Genomic DNA, 20,624 nt, shown 5'->3' with positions numbered 1-20,624 from the left:
GCGATACGGTAACGTTTCCTGTCCGTGACAGAGTTAGCATGCAGCTTTAGTCGTGATGTCTAGCTCTGCTTTTCCTGTCAATGTGTGAAACCCAAAGTGTTTCCATCCTTTACTGGATGTGTAGTGTTTACCACGCTGGTATTTAACATGTGAGGGTGCAGGTCGTATCCACGCAGACCCGCCAACGTTTAATACTTTCTCGTTTCTGCCCGCGGCGGTTTGTTTTGGTTGGAACGGATACAGAACAGATATGACGTCACGTTACTCAGACTACAACAATAAAAGCGGTAACTTCCTTCTACCTCCTCATAGACTCAGATGTGGCAAATATATCGATTCTGGCATTAAAAACTCTATTTCAAAATCGTTAAATAAAAATTGCGATATATCGTGATATGGCATCAGTGTCATCTTTTCCTGGTTTTAAAGGCTACATTACAGTAAAGTGATGTCATTTTCTGAACTTACCAGACTGTTCTAGCTGTTCTATTATTTGTCATTTACACTTTCTCATTATATCCACATTACTGATGATTATTTATCAAAAACCTCATTGTGTAAATATTTTGTGGAACCACCAATAGTCAACCCTACAATATTGTCGCAACATCGATATCGAAGTATTTGGTCAAACATATTGTGATATTTGATTTTATCCAAGTCACCCAGCCCTTATAGATATAACTCAGACTGCTGACGCCTCCGATTAGCTTAAGATCAACTTTACAGGTCATTTTACACAGAACCAGACTGTGGATTTAGTCCTCATCTCGTAACACTCAGGTTAAACGGGGATAGCTTCAAAGACGGAAGGAATGATGACGGACATCAATAACTCTTTGAATGTACATATGAACATGTGAGTATTGTATTGAGATGGACTTGAAAAACATTTGAACCTGCAAAGATGTTTCTGATGCAGAATATTTATTTGTTTTTTGCTTCAAATAATAAGCCAATGCTGACATGAAAACAGAGCACAGTTAGATCTGCTGTCAAAAAGAACGTGGGAATAACTTAGAACCATAGAAAACTCTAATTAGATGGTGTCGTTCATAATCATCACTTATGTGCCTTTAAATTGGTGCAATACGTGTTTGTTGAAGAGTGCTGCACCTTTAGACATGTTCAAATAGAGCGCTACAGGAATGAGTCCTAAAACCCAGAAATGAGTCAGCATTTTATTTCTTCCTGTTCCCTCGTCTGGAGGTCAATGGGTTATTTGAATGGGTTTTTAGTTAGATGCCTGAAATAAGGTCTGTGTTTAAAGGTCCAGTGTGTAGGATCTGGCGGTTTATAGCGGTGAGGTGAGGAGATTACAACCAACTGAAGCCTCTCCTGTGTGCGTAGAGAGTGTGTGTACAAACTACATAAGCTACAGTCAGTGAACTGACCTCAGAGTCTCCAGTCTACAGTTTGGACTCTCCAATCCGGCAGACAACTTCACACCCGAATCCTGCAGGTCACTCAGGTCCAGCTCTCTCAGATAGGAGGGGTTGGACTTCAAAGCTGAGGCCACAACTTCACAGTGAGTAGCTGAGAGTCCACAGTCAGAAAGTCTGTCATGACACAAAAATGACAAAATATGTTATTATGAAAGAGGACAGTTTATATTTACTTCATGCATTTGATGACTAAACAATTTGATATATACTTCTCTGATTAACATTTGCTCCTCACATCAGTGGTTCAGCTAATCTCATCTTACTATTTGACATGAAACAATAATTCTCATCACTCTCTCTCAAACCTGCAGACTTTTAATCTTTGTTTCTTTCTCTCTTAGAGAAAAAATGTAGTTACATTGAGTCTTCCCTAATGTCCAGTCTGTCAGTGTGATCTGATCCCAGGTCTGTCTCCACAAAGTTAGCATGAGGCCTTCTTGATTAGAAAAGCATTTTTAAAACTCAGTGAATAAGTAATAATAACACAGTTGATAAAGTTGACCTCTAGCTACCTGCTGCTGTCAGGTTCACGTCCATAAATGGGAAAATTTAGTGACTGCTGCCAAACGGAAGAGAAATTAAACAAATTGCATAATAATATTAAACCTGTACATAATTAAACATTCATATAATTATATATTTGATGACATCATGGCGTTTTGTCATTAACACTCTTTTCTGAGCATCAAACGTATTCAGCTCACAAACACAATTAATGAACCAATGAGGTTTCATTATTTTCAACATAATGTCATCAGAAAGATGTTATCAGTGTTTCAGCATTAAAAACACAACATTGATCTTTGGTGTGTATAAGATCTCTTAAAAAGTCTGAATTCTACCATTCTGCTGTTATATATTCATCAGACCGCTGTTATTGGTGGAAGCTGTGTATTTCCTGTTACTACTCTTCTCTACAGCAACAAGAGAGAGAAACACCAGAGTTTCCTTCTGTGAGTAACAGAATAAAAGGAAAGACTTAAAAACAATATTATGATGTTATGTTGGTTTATAAACAAGAAGATGTTTGTTTACTAGAAAGTTCAAGTATTTTTTGGAGTGACGAGACGAGACGAGACGAGACGAGACGAGACGAGACATGATAGAGCTGGTCTCAAAGAAAACTAAAACTGCGGCAACATGGAAACAGTTTGTATTTGAAGAAAACGAAAGAGATGGGCCGAATAACACACAAGGTAAGGTGTAATGTGGTGCAAGGCCTATTGAAAGTAAACCCCAGCACCAGGGCTCTGATCCCAGGACCGCCCCGACTCCCCGCCGGATCAGCAAACGTTCTGTTGCTGCCGTTACACCGGTTAGACCCAGCGCTCCACCAGCCAGCTGATCTTTAGTTTTTTTCATTTGTTTTACCAGGTTCACATGTCGTCTCCATCACCCCAAAGATAAATAAGAAAAAACTGTAAAATGTAACAATTATTAGAAATAAATAGAATAAGTGTTCATTAACTTGACAGCTAGAAACAAAACCTACTGAAACATTTTTTAACTCAACATTTGAAACAGCTCAAGAACATCTGTGACAAAATACAACTGACATATTTATATAATAAACACATGGAACACATAGGAATACTTTATAGTGTGTATATTTGAAGAACTAAACTACTAATCTACACTGATCTATAAAGTTAATCACATCTGGACTTACAGAGCTTTTCTGCAGTTCCTCACAGCTGGAATCAGTCTCTGTCGTCCCTCTCGTGTTGTGTTGTACTTCTTCAGGTCCAACTCATCCAGAACCTCCTCTGACATCTGCAGCATGTAGGCCAGAGCTGAGCAGTGGATCTTTGAGAGTTTCTTCTCTGATCTGTTCTCTGACTTCAGGAACTCTTGGATCTCCTGATGTACCGAGTGGTCGTTCATCTCCGTCAGACAGTGGAAGATGTTGATGCTTCTGTCAGGAGAGATATTATCTCTGTTCATCTCCTTCAGGTTGTTGATGATTCTCTGGATGATTTCTGGACTGCTCTTTGTCTGACCCAGCAGACCTCCTAAGAGTCTCTGGTTGGACTCCAGAGAGAGGCCATGAAGGAAGCGAACAAACAGGTCCAGGTGGCCATTTTTACTTTTAAGGGATTTCTTCATGGCTCTCCTCAGGAAGACATCCAGGGTTGAATGAACATATCCTTTTCCCAGGAAGTCATCCAGTACTTCTGTGTTGCTCTTTGTGTAACAGTGGACCATGTAGACTGCAGCCAGAAACTCCTGAACGCTCAGGTGAACAAAGCAGTAGACTGTTTTCTGGAAGATCACACACTCTCTTTTGGAGATCTCTGTACAAACTCCTGAGTACACCGAGGCCTCTGTGACATCAAGACCACACCTCTCCAGGTCTTCTTGGTAGAACATGATGTTTCCTTTCTCCAGATGTTCAAACGCCAGCCTCCCCAGCTTCAGAAGAACTTCCCTGTCAGCCTCCGTCAGCTCCTGTGGACTCGTCTCACGTCCCTCACCATACTTCTGCTTCTTCCTCTTTGTCTGAACCACCAGGAAGTGTGAGTACAGGTCAGTCAGGGTCTTAGGCAGCTCTCCTCTCTGGTCTGTAGTCAACATGTGGTCCAGAACTGTAGCAGTGATCCAGCAGAAGACTGGGATTAGACACATGATGTGGAGGCTCCTGGATGTCTTGATGTGTGAGATGATTCTGCTGGACAGCTCTTCATCACTGACTCTCCTCCTGAAGTACTCCTCCTTCTGGGCGTCAGTGAAGCCTCGTACTTCTGTTACCCTGTCAACACATGCAGGAGGGATCTGATTGGCTGCTGCAGGTCGGGAAGTTATCCAGACGAGAGCTGAGGGAAGCAGATTCCCCTGGATGAGGTTTGTTAACAGCACGTTGACTGATGACTTCTGGGTGACATCAGACACAACCTCGTTGTTCTTGAAATCCAGTGAAAGTCTGCTTTCATCCAGGCCGTCAAAGATGAACAGAACTTTACAGTCAGCGAGCTTCTCTGCTGTGACCTTCTGTAATGTTCGATGGAAATCATGGAGCAGCATGAGAAGACTGTACTGCTCATCTCTAATCAAGTTCAGTTCCCTGAACGAAAGCAGAACCACCAGACTGACATCTTGGTTTTCCAAGCCCTCTGCCCAGTCCAGAGTGAACTTCTGCACTGAGAAGGTTTTTCCAACGCCAGCGACGCCGTTCGTCAGAACGACTCTGACGTGTCTCTGTTGGTCAGGTAAGGCTTTAAAGATGTCGTTGCACTTGATTGGAGCGTCATGGAGGGTGTTCTTCTTGGAAGCTGTCTCAAGCTGCCTCACCTCATGTTGGGTATTAACCTCTTTACTCTGTCCCTCTGTGATGTAGAGCTCAGTGTAGATCCTGTTGAGGAGGGTTCCACTTCCTGTTTCATCAGTTCCTTCAGTCACACGTTCACATCTCCTCCTCAGACTGATCTTATGTTCATCTACAACCTCCTGCAGACCTCTATCTGCTGAAAGAGAGAGACAAAGTTTAAGACAAAACACAGAAACTTATTATTTCCAATGCCAATATAAAAATAATCGATATAACAACATATAAAGAAGTAAAGGTTATAAAGTCATCATCCCTTCTTGAAGTCAAAACTAACGTCAAAGTGATTTTTATATATATTTTCAATAGTTTTTCAACAAGTCGCTCTGCAGGACAAGATGTTTGTAAGTTAGAGAAGGAGACTGTAGCAGGAGTGCTAATGTTGTTCAAAGTCTGTGGCTCCTGTTCAGTTCAGTTCAGTTCAATTCAATTCAATTAATTTTTATATAGCGTCAAATCATAACAGAAGTTATTTAAAGACGCTTTTCTTATAGAGCAGGTCTAGACCGTACTCTATAATTTAGAGACCCAACAAAAGCATGAGCATGTATTGTTATGCGACAATGGCAAGAAAAAACTCCCCTTTCATCAGTGTGACTGTCTGTCTGTGATAGAACAGTGATGTTGTTGCTTTACACAGAGTTTAATAGTTCTCCATCTTCATCTATGCAGATGGAAAACAAACAGCATTCTGATTGATTAATGCAAAGACGGACTGCTATCATAAAAACAAACTATAAAAATATGAATTTAGTCCTTTCAGTTCAGATTTTCTCTCAAAGGAGAACAAAGTACAAGTGATGCAGAGCAGATATCTATGGTGGAGCAGATCTTAAATGGTTGTCACAACATAGTCAGTGTATTAAAACAAAAAAGTCCTGTTTTCAGACATGAAGACATCAGCAGACCGATCTACAGGCTTACTTTGTACAGTGCTGGTCTGACTGGCTGTCTGAGGTCCAGGTCTTGTTCTGGATCTGGACATCGGCTCCTCCAAAGAAGCATGACTCCTCTTCTTCTCTCTGTGGAGACATTACTTTATTAATAAAATCATTTGTTGATTGTTGTTGAAGAATATCAAGATTTAGTTGATAATGTCTAGAAGCTCATGGTCACAGGCAGGGTCTGAAATTAGCATCCGCCACCTGCTGGCAGTGGCAGGTGAAATCATCAGGCCATCCGCCACTTGGCAGGCAGGGAAAGCGCTAGTGATTGGACCAGAGAACCGTAATTGTCCGCTTTCTTGGCATCTCATGCCTCTCTGACTATCGATTCCTCTTATTGATGCTCTCCCACAGTTACGCTGCACAATGACTCATACGCACGCTGTATCATATTTCAGTTTGTTTGGGACTGGAGCCACGGCGGAGAGAAAAAAAACACTCAACAGCGTGGTGCTACTAAACCTGAGGGGACGCACCGTATTTATACCAGATAATGCAACACTGTGAACAACACATCTGTGTTTAAATCAGCAGGAAGAGAGTTAGTAATGTTACCTGTTAGCAGCCTTTGGGCAGCACAGTCCTGATTGATTAAATAACGGAGCTACTAACGTTAACGGAGGTGCCATTGAGTTATTATTATGAGGCGTTCACAGTCTGCTCAGCAAAATGAATATTGGGTGAAGGTAAATTACAACATTATCATGATGTGTTCAAATGTAATCTCGTAAAATTAAGTTTTTGGTGAGAAACTTGAATAAATCCAGTTGTTTGAAGGAGATGTTTTCACGGTAATATAAAATAGATATTAGAGAGAGAATTATGACCCGTTTAACTTCCTAACACTAGCTCTAAACAACTTACCAAGATTTTGTTTTAATCAAAGCAAATATTAAAATAGTCATAATCATTTGAATTGTATGTTTTATGCAAATATCCAGTATAGATGACAATTACAAAGTACAGTACAGTACTGTGTACACTACCCTCCTTGCCCCGAATAATAGGGTTCTCCTGGAGGCCACGGTGTAATCCAACACTGTAATTTACCATGTTTATAATGTTTATTATGTAAAATATATCGAACATTGAATGACCTCAGATCTAAAATGTTATTCCTTCATTTAGCGCACAGATTTCAAAAGTGACAGATACAATTTCTGAGTGGTAGACAAAAATAAATACTTGTCTGCCACAGTGGCAGGAAGGGAAGAGTGTTCATTTCAGACCCTGGTCACAGGGAAGAGTTAAAGTGTTGTTACTGAATTCAGCATTCAGTCTGTAATGAAAATGTTCTTTTATTTTAAATCTCCTGCTTAAATAAACAAGAATTAGCTGCTTTTCCTATCTGACTGTCTTATTAAACATTTAGTGATCTGCCACAAGTTTGTTTATTAAAGGGGAACAACGGCCATTATTAAAACACTGATATTATTCTATTCTAACAAGGAACACCAGAGCACCTGTGTTACATGATGTGTGTCTTAGACTGCTGGTCTACCTCAATATTTAGATCACTTCCAACCTCAGTTTAAACCTAACTAACTCAAACTAAACTGCCCAAAGTGACTGTGAATCAGTAAAGGACATAATCATCTCTCTTTAATGGAGGACATTTACAGTGAAGTAGCTGCAGGAAATGATGAGTTTGTATTAAAGGGGAACAACAGACAGTAATTTTACTTCCCAGGACACGGGAGTATACGTACAACCCCACTTCAAAGAAGCTGTCATAACAGCTGATTTTAGGAGAAGTCAAACCAACACAGTATTCTGAGGACAAATATGAGGAAATGAATTACACATTTGAAGCACATTCTTTCAGATTTTGAATAGTTGTAAATCTTTACAGTGACTTCAACGTTCGGGCAGAAACATGAATATTTTCATGAAGTGTAAATTGTGAAATGGAGGTTCTCAGGTGTTTTGTTACAGAAATACAAGCAGTACTTTGTGGCTATAAAACCCAGACTAAGATCCATCTTAGTTTGAAACAGTATCTGCACTAATAGTTCTGCATCAGGAATAGAAATCTTTTAGCAGAACATTTAGTCTTCATCCTCAATGCATCATCATCCACCAGGTCAGCGCACAGTAAAAACAGTCTCTTACTTTGACTCTGAGGGTCCAGGTTCATTACTGAAGAATATACGAAGACCCATGGACTTGTCACTGTTCATAGACAGACAGCTGGGTACTGGAGATTCTGCTCTCGGTCTGGACTGAACTCTGAAAACACCAAGATGATTTTATTCAGATCACATGAATCCTTGATAAATTCTCTGATGACAAAAACATTTCAGTATCTCTAAACACACAAACTCCTGCTACTGTCAATAATGTGGTTTAAAGTTTGTATTAGTCCTCTTAGATTACAGCTGTTCTGGGTGACTGACAGCTGTCACAGATACGAAGAGGAAGAATGCACAAATGAATTCTCTTTGTGTCACGAAAAGTGTGTTCAACTTCAGTTAGAAAATACATTTTAGTAGAAATTTTAAAACAGAAACACAAAATCAACAGAAAACAGTATTGGTAGAGGAAAGTGAAAATGAGTCCTATAAATGAGTTAGTAGCAGCTCTCTTACTTTGACTCTGAGGGTCCAGGTTCATTACTGAAGAGTGGAGGATGATCCATGGACCGATCACTCTTCATAGACAGACAGCCAGAGACTAGAGACTCTGCTCTGTCCTCCTCTTCCTCCACACAATCACTCATCTTCTGATCTGAAGTCAGTCTGAGAGGTAATAACAGGAACACTGACCGTAAACATGAAGAGGAAACAAGTTAGTGCAAGTCACAGGCGCGACTGAGAGAACAGGAAGTAACACACCTTCTCTCTCTAACACACACACACACACACAAACACACACACACACACACAGTATACAGCACTATAAAATCTCCCAGCACTCCACCAGAGGGCTGTACGACTAAAAACAACACAGTTTAAACTGACAGATGCAGGAAGGACAGCTGGATTTATGCTGTGTGTGTTTACCGCTTAGAATTATGTTTTTATATTTATGTTTTAACTTCCTGTTGAGTCCGTTTCACACCGCCGGAGACGTGACGCAGCTGAAAGAAGGCTGAAATACTCATAGACGCCACTTTACTTGATAAAGGACATAATGAAGTATAATAATCTCAACCTTTACACTGCTACAAATTATTTATATCTAGACAACTTCATCTGACTTTTGAGTGTTCCGTTAAATTAATAAATCTGTTAATTTAATCATTCACACATCGGAGTTTTTTCTTTCACCAGCTGTTCTTCCTGCATTTGGCAGCTTCAGCTGAGTTACTGTTAGTCTGTATTAAGTGTTTAACTTCTTCATATTTGTCTGATATAGTTTACTCTTCCTTTGTAAAATGTGTCTCTGCCTGTCTGTCTATTGAGGAAAACAGTGAACGCGCATCTATCTGAATTAATAACACCTGGCTCAACTTAGTCGCTCCTCCTCAGCCTGGCTCAACCTAGTCGCTCCTCCTCAGCCTGGCTCATCCTAGTCGCTCCTCTTCATTCTGGCTCAACTTAGTCGCTCCTCTTCAGCCTGGCTCAACCTAGTCGCTCCTCTTCAGCCTGGCTCAACCTAGTCGCTCCTCCTCAGCCTGGCTCAACCTAGTCGCTTCTCCTCAGCCTGGCTCAACCTAGTCGCTCCTCCTCAGCCTGACTCAACCTAGTCGCTCCTCTTCAGCCTGACTCAACCTAGTCGCTCCTCTTCAGTCTGGCTCAACCTAGTCGCTCCTCTTCAGCCTGGCTCAACCTAGTCGCTCCTCCTCAACCTGGCTCAACCTAGTCGCTCCTCTTCATTCTGGCTCAACCTAGTCGCTCCTCTTCAGCCTGGCTCAACCTAGTCGCTTCTCCTCAGCCTGGCTCAACCTAGTCGCTCCTCCTCAGCCTGGCTCAACCTAGTCGCTTCTCCTCAGCCTGGCTCAACCTAGTCGCTTCTCCTCAGCCTGGCTCAACCTAGTCGCTCCTCCTCAGCCTGGCTCAACCTAGTCGCTCCTCCTCAGCCTGGCTCAACCTAGTCGCTCCTCCTCAGCCTGGCTCAACCTAGTCGCTCCTCCTCAGCCTGGCTCAACCTAGTCGCTCCTCTTCAGCCTGGCTCAACCTAGTCGCTCCTCCTCAGCCTGGCTCAACCTAGTCGCTCCTCCTCAGCCTGGCTCAACCTAGTCGCTCCTCCTCAGCCTGACTCAACCTAGTCGCTCCTCTTCAGTCTGGCTCAACCTAGTCGCTCCTCTTCAGCCTGGCTCAACCTAGTCGCTCCTCCTCAGCCTGGCTCAACCTAGTCGCTCCTCTTCAGCCTGGCTCAACCTAGTCGCTCCTCTTCAGCCTGGCTCAACCTAGTCGCTCCTCTTCAGCCTGGCTCAACCTAGTCGCTCCTCTTCAGCCTGGCTCAACCTAGTCGCTCCTCCTCAGCCTGGCTTGGCCTTTGTGAAACCAATTAAGCCAGGATGAACTGACTAGAATATGTCAAGCCTCGCTTTCTCTCTTATTTGGAAATCTTTATTCTGCTTTTGTGAAACAGGCCCCTGTTAAGCGTGATCTCGGTTGTTTACAGCCCACACCAGGAACGTCAGCAGCGCATGTTGGCTGCATTACCTGTTGTTTTTTATTTCGGCGTCCGTGTTAACAGGTTAGAGCAGTCACACAGCCCGTCTCAGCTGCGTCTCTTCTTGATATTCGAGGTCTCGCCTATTTTTGACGCGAGCCGCGCGTCTCACAGCAACAACAGAGTGAAGGTGATCTATTCACTGTATATTAACATCATATCAACTACATTACTACAGTTTACATGTCTATCTGTAGAAAATTAAGACTTATTTATAAATCAACACTTCCTGCTTTCATTTCAAAATAAAAGCCCTCAAGCATTTTTTTGCTATGGACAGAATTCCTTCATTAACACGAGGCTTTTATTCTGAAATATGTGCAGGACAGTGTTCTAGAACATGCAGTGACTTGGAGAGCTCCATGAATAAAGTACAGAGTTTTAATTGTGGATTATTACTATTATTTACAAATTACCACACGTTTCTTTACCTTTCTCTGTCTAAAATAAATATAGATGATATTTATAATGAAGTTAAAGGGCCATTAAAAGGCAAACTCTATGTAGAAAGAAAGAGCTGACAGCAGCAGCTGCAGACAGGCAGCAGGTGTGAATCACACAAGCTGCGTCTCATTTCCCGTTTTTTCGCGTCCTCGTCTCCTCGCTCCTCCGTCTGTGACCCGGAAATCGATCTCAGCGCTCCATCTTGAAGGACGTCCCAATTTCTAAAATGCATCTCGAGGATCGAGGATCGAGGAGGCTTGCCGGAGGAGCCATAAGCGAAGATACACCAGTGTTTCCTCCACGGAAGTCTTTTACCGACCGACACGCCCCCTTATTGGATATAATTTATTGATTGGACGCTGCGCCGATCGGACTGATCTGATAACTTTACCTCTCAACATCACTGAGTTTCATACTGGAGTGAAGACAGATCACAGATTAAACGTTTTATATTTTAGTTGTCTTCTGATTCACCATCTAGTTATAATCTGTGTTAACTGTAGGTGTGAACAACAGACGGACCATGTTGATGATGAAGTGTTCCAGCAGCAGGAGGACCTGCAGTATCTCTGCTTCACACACTGCAGCTGAAGGAGTCTGACACTGGAAGGGGTTTATAACACCTGACAACAAACGGACCTCAAACAACTTTCTTCATTTATTAGAAAGAGTTTTCTTTTGATGATCTGTTATTTTCCCATTAACTTTTATTAAGGATCCAGTTAAAATCAGACAGAGAAGGAGGGTCTGTCTTTTACACCTTTTACATCATTTATCCTCATTTCCATTCAGACACATGAGGCAGATAAATCCTGAGCGTCGGGTTTGATATGAGTTACATCATTTACATTTTCCCTGAAACATTCAGCCTAATACATAACTTCTACTATCAGAATATCAATAACTACTGACACTAATAATGAATAAATAATATAAAAATATTGTTCCAGTAGAGATGGTTCCTGGTCCTCTAAGCAGGACTCAGTCCACAGTAGAAATACAGACTGCAGCTGTTATTCATGTGCAGGTGTTTGTTAAACAGGTAACAGACTACAGAGAGAAACACTGCTGCTCTGATAACTCTGTTTCTTTATTAGTATTAGATCAATTCAGACATTAACAGCTGTTAAAGCCGACCAACAGCTGATCCAGCTGTGATCAGCTGCTGCTTCAGAGGAAACAACGTCTCATGTCTCTAAAATCATATTTCCTCTCTCCGAGTCTCTTCCTGGCCAAGTTGATCCACAGATTCTAACCAGTAGAACATTTCTTAGAGAAGTTAAAGAGTGACATATAGATGAAAATTGTTCCTTCTGTGAATCACATCCATGTGAATTGTGGAAAGATGTCAATAATTTTATACTTGTCTCATTTTCTCAGATTTTGCACTGTACTATAGAAATATTATATCTGGTTGCTATGGTTACAGTGACAAAGACAGTAATGCATTTTTTCTTATTAATTTAATTTTAATTCTGGTGAAGTGTAAATTTACCCCAAAAAAGCCTAATTTCTTTGTATTTATGAAAGAAATGGAATTATATCTGTCAACAATTTCTTCCTCACAAAACAAAAAAGCAATGAAAACAATGAATGTATGAAATATCTTTAAAGTTTTTAAGTGAAATTATTGTCATACTCTCGCTTGGTCTTTTTTATTATTATCTACTTATTTATTTATTTTTGATTGTGTTTTTTTTATTTTATGTTGGTTTTGTTTAATTTCTGTTGTCCTTTTATGTTTGGCACAGCTCTTTATTTATGTTTTCGCAATGCTTCTTCTGTATGTAAATGTTTTTAATGTTTTTAATGAAGATTATTCAGCCAGTCATAACTTTGTGTTCACAGAAGAATCAAACTGTTGAGATCATTCTAACATTTCTCTCCTCTACAGTCCTCAGGGACAAAACTGACTCAGACACTTTGACAGTAAAGTAACAAAAACACTCACCTTGCTTCAGTCTTCAGTCTTCACCCTCTGCTCTGCTCCGTTGCCTCAAAATGGAGTCTGGGTTTATTAAACTGCGCACTGACTTTACTTTACTTTCACTTTCATGGTTTCCTTTCTCTGTTCAGTCTGGATCACACCGTCAGTGTGCCTCCTCCTCTCTCCATTTACAGGAAATCAGCTGAGTTTATCTGTGTGTGTGTGTGTGTGTGTGTGTGTGTGTGTGTGTGTGTGTGTGTGTTCACAGCAGATAGCAGGTCAGCAGTAGATGTCACATAGAAGTGATGGACATTAGTGATGCTTGTTTATGTTGTTTGTGTTCTTGTCATGGACAATAACAAAGATCCTTCTGGTGAATAACATTCTCATTCTTGGAATTTTTTTTTTTGCACAAATCCAAGTATAAGAAAGTGAAACCTGGTTTAATGTGTTTCATTCTGAGTTTCGTTCTTACATAAAAGCCCCTAAAGTCATGAAAAACAAAAATGCATTGAAACGTCTTAGTATAACAGAAGAATATGAATTACAGGTATAGCCCTTAATTTAATTTATTATTATTTTCATGTATAATTTTACATATTTTATTTGTTCTTGTTCTGTATGCACCTTGTCCTTTTACTCTAAGGCAATGATCTATGAGCCATGTTGCTTGGAAATCTGGATTTGTTTAATACATTTTTTTTTTTTAAAGTATGATTATATGTCACGTTATTTCTCACTCCTGTACAATCAGCAGATTTTCTTCCCTCTTTTGGCTGCACCGCAGAGGGTCAGTCATAAGAACACTAAAGTCTGTCACTGACTGAGTTGGAGTTTCCTCATGTTGCTCTTTCAAAATGAAAAGGCGGAGAACAGGTCTCTGTTGACGTTTTCTGGGGAGCGAGCCACACGTCTCTACTGCCTTAAGAACCCAAAATAATAATAATAATAATAACAATAAACGGATCAAAATGATGCCGAAATATCGTCATTATGATGTCGATTTGTAAAAAGTCTGAATTCATGCTTTGTCAGGTCTGATTGCAACACAACAAGCAGACAACTTTTAAAATGCTTGTTTTCTGAACGGAGTTCGGATCGATCAATGCCAGGCTATGCTAACATTGGAGCTGCTCCATTAACACTCAACATAACGTCTAGGCATAAATACGGCAGCGACGTTTTTGTAAACGAATCAAAAGTGTGCCGATATAACTACATAATGATGCTGATTAGTAAAAAGTCTGAATTTATGCTTTGTCAGGTCTGTTACCATGACGACAAGCAAACAACCTTTAAAATGCTTGTTTTCTGAAAGGAGTTCTGATCGATCAGTGCCAGGATATGCAGCTGCTCCATTAACACTCCATCTAGGAATAAATACTGCAGCAACAACATCAGTGATGACATCAGGAATATCTCAACGCTGATAAACTTATAGGCTACTTAAAATAAAAGTATATATATGGTGTTACACACCACTTATATGATGAATGCTTTTGATACACATGCTTTAATAAAAAACTGAAATACTTTTAACCTTGCTGACTGTATGTCATGCTGACACTTTTTCACCTTGTATAAAATATATAATATACTAACTAGTAAATGTTACCATTTACTATTACTGAATGTTATTTGCTTCATTATAAGTTTCAATCAAATATTAAGATTTAAGTGGAAAAAACTGTTCACAAAACATTATAGACATGACCGCTGACTACTTAAATCTAAACAACTTCTATTTATGTCAGATGACTGTAAACATATGTATATTAAGTACAGTATGTCATTCATTTGCACTTGAGTTATACAATTTTGATTTAATACAAATAAAAGTGAGTTGTTTTTTAAAAGAGTGTTTTTATTTGATATTTTCTGCATATTATCTGTATACTTACAAAAAACAGTAGATAAGGGTTACATGTCTAATCTGATCTTCCTAGTTATACAAATGCTCTCTCTCTCTGTGTATATATATATATATATACATTATATATATACTTACATAAATATATACATATATATGTATATATACATACATATACTGTATATACATATATACACACACATACATATACACATACATCTATATATATATCATATGTATGTATATATAAATATATATGTATGTATATATACACACTGTGTGTATATATACATACATATATATATACACATTTATATATACATATATATGTGTGTGTAATACACACATATATATGTATATATAAACTGGGGGAAAAAAGTTGGGAAACTTGTGTTTGGTGGATTATTTCTCTGTTGTTACAATGCTAATGGTCATTGTATTTTACATCGTTGGAAAGCCTGTTTATTTACCTTCACAATGATGTCCAACTTGTAAGGATCATGCATTTGTGGGATGAGCAGCACAGCTGATTATGTGGGTAGCGCCCAAGAAAAATTTTTTCCAAAATGCTCCGTCAATGGTAAACAGTGTATTCTCCTGTTGGTGTTGACTCTTGTTTTGAGTTGTTTGGTGGATTGGATGATTGAACTCTCTATCAGTAACAAGGAACAAACAAGACATAGTGATTGATTGAATCCACCGTCAGGAGCCTCAGTAGAGGAGGAAGATCCATACGCAGCCACAACAGCCTGGCACCTCCTCCTCATGCTGGTCACCAACCTGGTCACACGTTGCTGTGGGATGGCGTTCCATTCCCCAACCAGGATTCGTTGCAGGTCAGCCAGCATGGTTGTGTTGGTCACTCTAACATGTACAGCACGCCCAAGCCGATCCCACAAGTGTTGAATTGGGTTGAGGTCTGGACTCTTGGCAGGCCGTTCCATTCTCTCTACTCCCACATTGTGGAGGTAGTCTGTGATAACCCTGGCTCTGTGGGGGCGAGCGTTGTCATCTTGGAGGAGGAAGTTAGGTCCCAGATTGTGGAGATATGGGATCGCCACCGGCTGCTGACAAGCCTTGTTTTGCCAGTGAGGGAGATGCCGCCCCACACCATGACACTGCCCCCACCAAAAGCTGTTACTTGATCGGTGCAACAATCAGCATAGCAGGAGAATACACAGTTTACCATTGGCAGAGAATTTGGGCAAATGTTTCTTGGGCGCTACCCACATAATCAGCTGTGCTGCTCATCCCACAAATGCATGATCCTTACAAGTTGGACATCATTGTGAAGGCAAATAAACAGGCTTTCCAACAATGTAAAATACAATGACAATTAGCATTGTAACAACAGAGAAATAATCCACCAAACACAAATTTCTAAACTTTTTTTTCTGAGTTTATTATATTATCATATGAGCTACATTTGTTGATATTGATATTTCTTCTGATATCATACAAAAGTTGTGAACGTTTTGCTTGTGTTTTACAAAAACAGAGCAAGGAAATGACATGCTCAACAACCTGGGTTTAGAAATACAATCATAACTTGGTAAAGTGATTAAAATGTGTTTTTATTTTGCAACAGATGTTCAGAAGAGTCTTTGTGGAGTCTTTAAAACTGAAGAACTGATGAAAGACTTTATCAGAAAATAGTCTGCTTAGCTCTGTGACTTGATAATCAATCACAGATGAAATAAATAAACAAACTAGAATTACCGCCTCTCGGTTGTCTGCCTCCTCCAACCAGTCGAGTTGCAGTTTACATCCATGTCTGTCCAAAATGTCATCATTTCATTATTTTATCAAAATAAACATTTGTGTGAAATTGTCATAATTAGCAGATGAATTCTTGATTTATGGCCAAAAATATGTTTTGTGAGGTCACACTGACCTTTGACCACCAAACTCTAATCAGCTCATACTTGAGTCTAGGTGGACGTTTGTACAACTTGTGTGCCGAGTTTGATTTCAAATCCAGTTTCCATCATTTTAAATCAAGTTTAACTACATCATGATGACACTTAACCTTTACAAAACCAAGTCAGTCAGAAAGAAAGCATTCACAACATCAGTTCAGTGTTCACTGCATCCATTCAGATAGACCTCCTTTGGGGTAAAACAGAGGAAACGGTGACATCTGCTGGAGGAAAGCAGCTCCAGCAGGAACAACAGAACCTGAACGGTGGTGATAACGACCGCTTCAACACGGATTTCTGAGGGGAAAAAGCTCAACGGGCGACTTTATGTGTCTGTCTTGTAACGTGAAAACTATCAGAGTCCCACATAAAACTGGAATTGTCCTGTTTGTACATGATTAGTGAATATAAAGTCTAGAGTACGCATGTTAATCAGTTGTTTGTTTATTTTACATCAAACATTATATAAAATATGAAGGTGCTGACTTTACACCAAAATCCAGACGTAATCTGTTTGTAGTCAGTTGAGAAACTCAAATGAAGCCTCGACTGAATTCAGGTTTTATCTAATTCTTTCTGTTTGTTACAAGCAAATTTGTATCTTTGATTATTACGGCTTCCTTCTTTCTTTCCTTTTAAGCCATATTTCTATCACCAAGAAACATGTCAACAACGAGGCTCGTATTAAATAAAGTTACGCTCATTCTACTACATTAAACAACCAAAACAGGATATGCAGCTGCAACCCAAAGAAAAGAAAAAGATCAACTCAATCTTTGTCTTTGTGAAATGAACAAGTTACTATATTATAGCCTGTTGAAAAACTATTTTGGCCCTTGGCGTCCTGAAGCAGCCTGCGCTGTGCACAGCTGATACTAGATCACTATGACGTCATCAACTGGTGCCAACTTATTAACAATTGAATGCCATGGTTGGCCACATGGGGCACAAATACCAACCACTACTCTATCAACATAATGCACATCTTATAATAAGGAATTTAACTTATCCTTTTCTAATATTTGGCTCCTACATTGATAATATGAGAAATGGCTGGTATTGGTTTAATCATGGCTGTATTAAAGCGTCAGTAGTCAGTATATTTTTGGCATCATTGGGCAACAATCCCATAATAACCTTTCAGCATATTGTAATTCAAGTGTTCTGAGAGAAAACTAGACTTCTGCTCCTCCTCATGGCTCTGTTTTCAGACTTTAGAACATCTAGCCCGTGACGGGACACTTTGACCAATCACAGGTCATTTCAGAGAGAGAGCGTTCCTATTGGCTGTGCTCAGGTTATGTGACCAGAACTTGGCGTTCCTTCACCAGATTTCACAATAGCGGCGGCGCCGTCACAAACTTTCTCATGTTACAGCTAAACCGTGCACTACAAGATGATTCTGATAACATCTGAGGAGAAAAATAGACATTAACGTAACATAATATTGATTCATATTTGATCAGCGCTGCCTAGTTTGACCGTTTGGTCGGAGTTAACGGATGATTAACAGCCGGCTCTCATAGACAGCAGCTGGACAGCAGACCTCAGATCAGCTCTTACTTCTTGTTTTCCTCCAGTATGTGGATGCCGTTATGAGCACCGGAGAACACCGGAGGACGCGGAGGACCAAAGGAACATGATTTTTTTCAGCTTACCTGTTTCATGTACTACTGTCACGATATAGTGTCCGTTTTATAAAAATAACTTTTTTTTATCATATTCGCTCCAATCTCGCCTACTTCATCTTTAACTTCCACTGTTATTTAGAAATATGTGGAAATAAACAGCAAAACTCCATCGTTCCACAGAGTGGAGCTGCGACACAAAGCAAAGCAGAAAGATCTATTTAAATGTGTTAATCTACATTTATGTTGTCATGAACTGAACTATTCTGCAGAGGCATGTTGGGTTCAGAATAAATGAATGAATAAAAAAAAAAGACAAAATAAGATGCAGGTCTTGGTGGTGAACCTCTGTGGATCATCAGGACACGGCTGATCCTCTCAACACATCCACTTTCTGATCACTCACTCTCACAGAGATCACCAGCTGATGAGAGAAGAAGAGAACAGAAGTCATGAATCAGTGTTTACAGAGACTCCCTTCATCAGCTGTCAGTCACTGATGCAGCACACAGTTCATTTATAAAACTATCATTGGCAAAACCAACCTCCATATCTCCGCTCACTACTCAATATCTCCAACAGTAACCGCAAATTATGTTCTAGCAAATTCATCAGTATGGTCGTTCCTAAAGTCTGCACCTCCTCTGGTCGTCACTCATTCCAGTGTGCTGCTCCTAGTGACTGGAACGAGTTAATAAAGACACTAAAACTCCACACCCTCATCCCGTTACCCTCCTTTAAGAACTCTTTGGACAGACCACATCATGGTTACTAAATGTAACCACGGTTCTATGAAATAAGAGCCAGTGATTTGAGGCTTCAGTCAGACTGATCTCAGAGCTGTGACAGAGATGAACTGATCAATGAGAGAACAAAGACTTTCTGATCAGATTTGATGGTACGACAGTTTGATGGATGAGGACCACTGTCTCTATACATGATGTGATGCTGTCAGCTGTAATCCAGCTTTATTTCCTGGAGACATGAACACAACAACAACATCTTCTTCACATCAACTCTAACACATGATCACAACAAGCTTCTGGCTGATCTGATTGGCTGACTGTTCTCTCTCTCTGTGTGTCACCGTTCTCCTCTCACAGCTTACCTGAGGAAACACATCACAACAATACTGCTGAAACCAGCATGGACCGACTCCGACCCTCTACTGACCTCAGAGTCTCCAGTCTACAGTGTGGACTCTTCACAAGATCAGACAGCAGCTTCACGTCTGAATCCTTCAGGTTGTTTCCTCTCAGATCCAGCTCTCTCAGATGGGAGGGGTTGGACTTCAGAGCTGAGGCCAGAGATGCACAGCTGATATCTGACAAACTGCAGCTCCTCAATCTGAATAAAGAATAAATGAAGAAGATAAAAATCACTTTATAATCCAATCAGATGTGTTCAGGTTTTAAATGTGTAGATCAACATCACTATGTCCTAATCAACGATCTTTTCCCTAAAATGAGTAGAGTGACTTTGTCATTGTGTTATTGTGGATCATCATAATGTCAGCCTTCTACAGACATCATCCAAATGTCACCACAACATTCATACACCTGTTCATGTCAACACACATCAATAACATGCTGCTGATCTCTGTGTTCATCGATGTGTGTGTGCTGAAGGATCAATATCAATGATCAGACATTATTTGTGGAATACGTTGAAACAATCAGAAACCAGAGAAATATTTCTACTTCATGAAGTAAACTTGATCAATGTAAAACAAATATTAGTTCAGAGGATCTTCTGTATCCAGATGTGACCATTTACCAACAATGATAAACATTCATTTACTTTAACAACTAACAGTGGACATTTTCTACAGTTTCTTTAAGAAACAAGTCTTTTGTGACTGCAGACTATATTTAGTTCAAGAAACATGAAAATATGAAGAAAAGGACATTAACAACTTTATGGATGTAAGTTATGTTTGTACATAAATCAGGTTCAATTGTTAATTAAACATATAAGATCTATAATAGTAACAGAGAGTCAGTGAACTGACCTCAGAGTCTCCAGTCTACAGTGTGGACTCTCCAGAAAACCACACAGGAGCTTCACTCCTGAATCCTGCAGATCGTTTCCACTCAGATCCAGCTCTCTCAGATGGGAGGGGTTGGACTTCAGAGCTGAGGCCAGAGAAGCACAGCTGATCTCTGACAAACTGCAGTGCCTCAATCTGAATAAAGAATAAATGATGTAAGTTTAGAAGACAACGTTCCTGCTTGAAATCATTCAATGTTTAATAATGTGTTCAGAGCTGGAGAAGGTTTAGAACGTAGAAGTTTAGAAAATGTAAACTCCAAACACCTGAAGCCAACAGGATGCAGGTTAAAAACTGTAAAATACAAAAAGTGGAACAGAGCTCTCATTAATATTAATGACAACGTGCTGCTACTTCAATAAAGACGTAGTGACTTCACCTCTTAAACTCTGACAGCTCCACCAGTGGATCCATCGATACAAACTCATGTTGAGCAGCCAAACACAAATAAGAAC

At 39.9% G+C, this 20,624-nt stretch overlaps 1 protein-coding gene and 1 long non-coding RNA gene across 10 annotated transcripts in view; one reads left to right on the top strand and one right to left on the bottom strand.

The window, feature by feature from the left end:
- LOC141768369 (uncharacterized) overlaps nt 1-20,624 on the bottom strand; it is a 129,104-nt gene that overhangs the window by 70,039 nt on the left and 38,441 nt on the right. For 6 of the 9 annotated variants that reach the window (XM_074636675.1, XM_074636744.1, XM_074636909.1 and 3 more), the window contains 2 exons: nt 20,131-20,304; nt 19,293-19,466 (listed from right to left, as the gene is read on the bottom strand). In XM_074636675.1, the coding sequence (XP_074492776.1) occupies nt 19,293-19,466; nt 20,131-20,304 (348 nt within the window). Of the gene's footprint in view, nt 1-1,394; nt 1,560-3,114; nt 4,907-5,691; nt 5,790-7,823; nt 7,941-8,299; nt 9,154-10,110; nt 10,716-12,726; nt 12,922-19,292; nt 19,467-20,130; nt 20,305-20,624 lie in introns of those variants that run through there. The other 3 variants (XM_074637214.1, XM_074637050.1, XM_074637129.1) reach the window with 3 other exon arrangements.
- LOC141769082 (uncharacterized) overlaps nt 8,322-20,624 on the top strand; it is a 29,345-nt gene continuing 17,042 nt past the window's right edge. Inside the window, exon 1 of the long non-coding RNA XR_012594262.1 lies at nt 8,322-8,477. This is a non-coding gene — a long non-coding RNA (uncharacterized LOC141769082). The remainder of the gene's footprint in view (nt 8,478-20,624) is intronic.

The sequence above is a fragment of the Sebastes fasciatus genome, chromosome 1 (assembly GCF_043250625.1).
Source record: "Sebastes fasciatus isolate fSebFas1 chromosome 1, fSebFas1.pri, whole genome shotgun sequence".
In the NCBI taxonomy this organism is placed as follows: Eukaryota; Metazoa; Chordata; class Actinopteri; order Perciformes; family Sebastidae; genus Sebastes; species Sebastes fasciatus.
The sequence above is the reverse complement of the archived record's forward strand: the minus strand, read 5'-3'. Positions and strand labels throughout refer to the sequence as shown.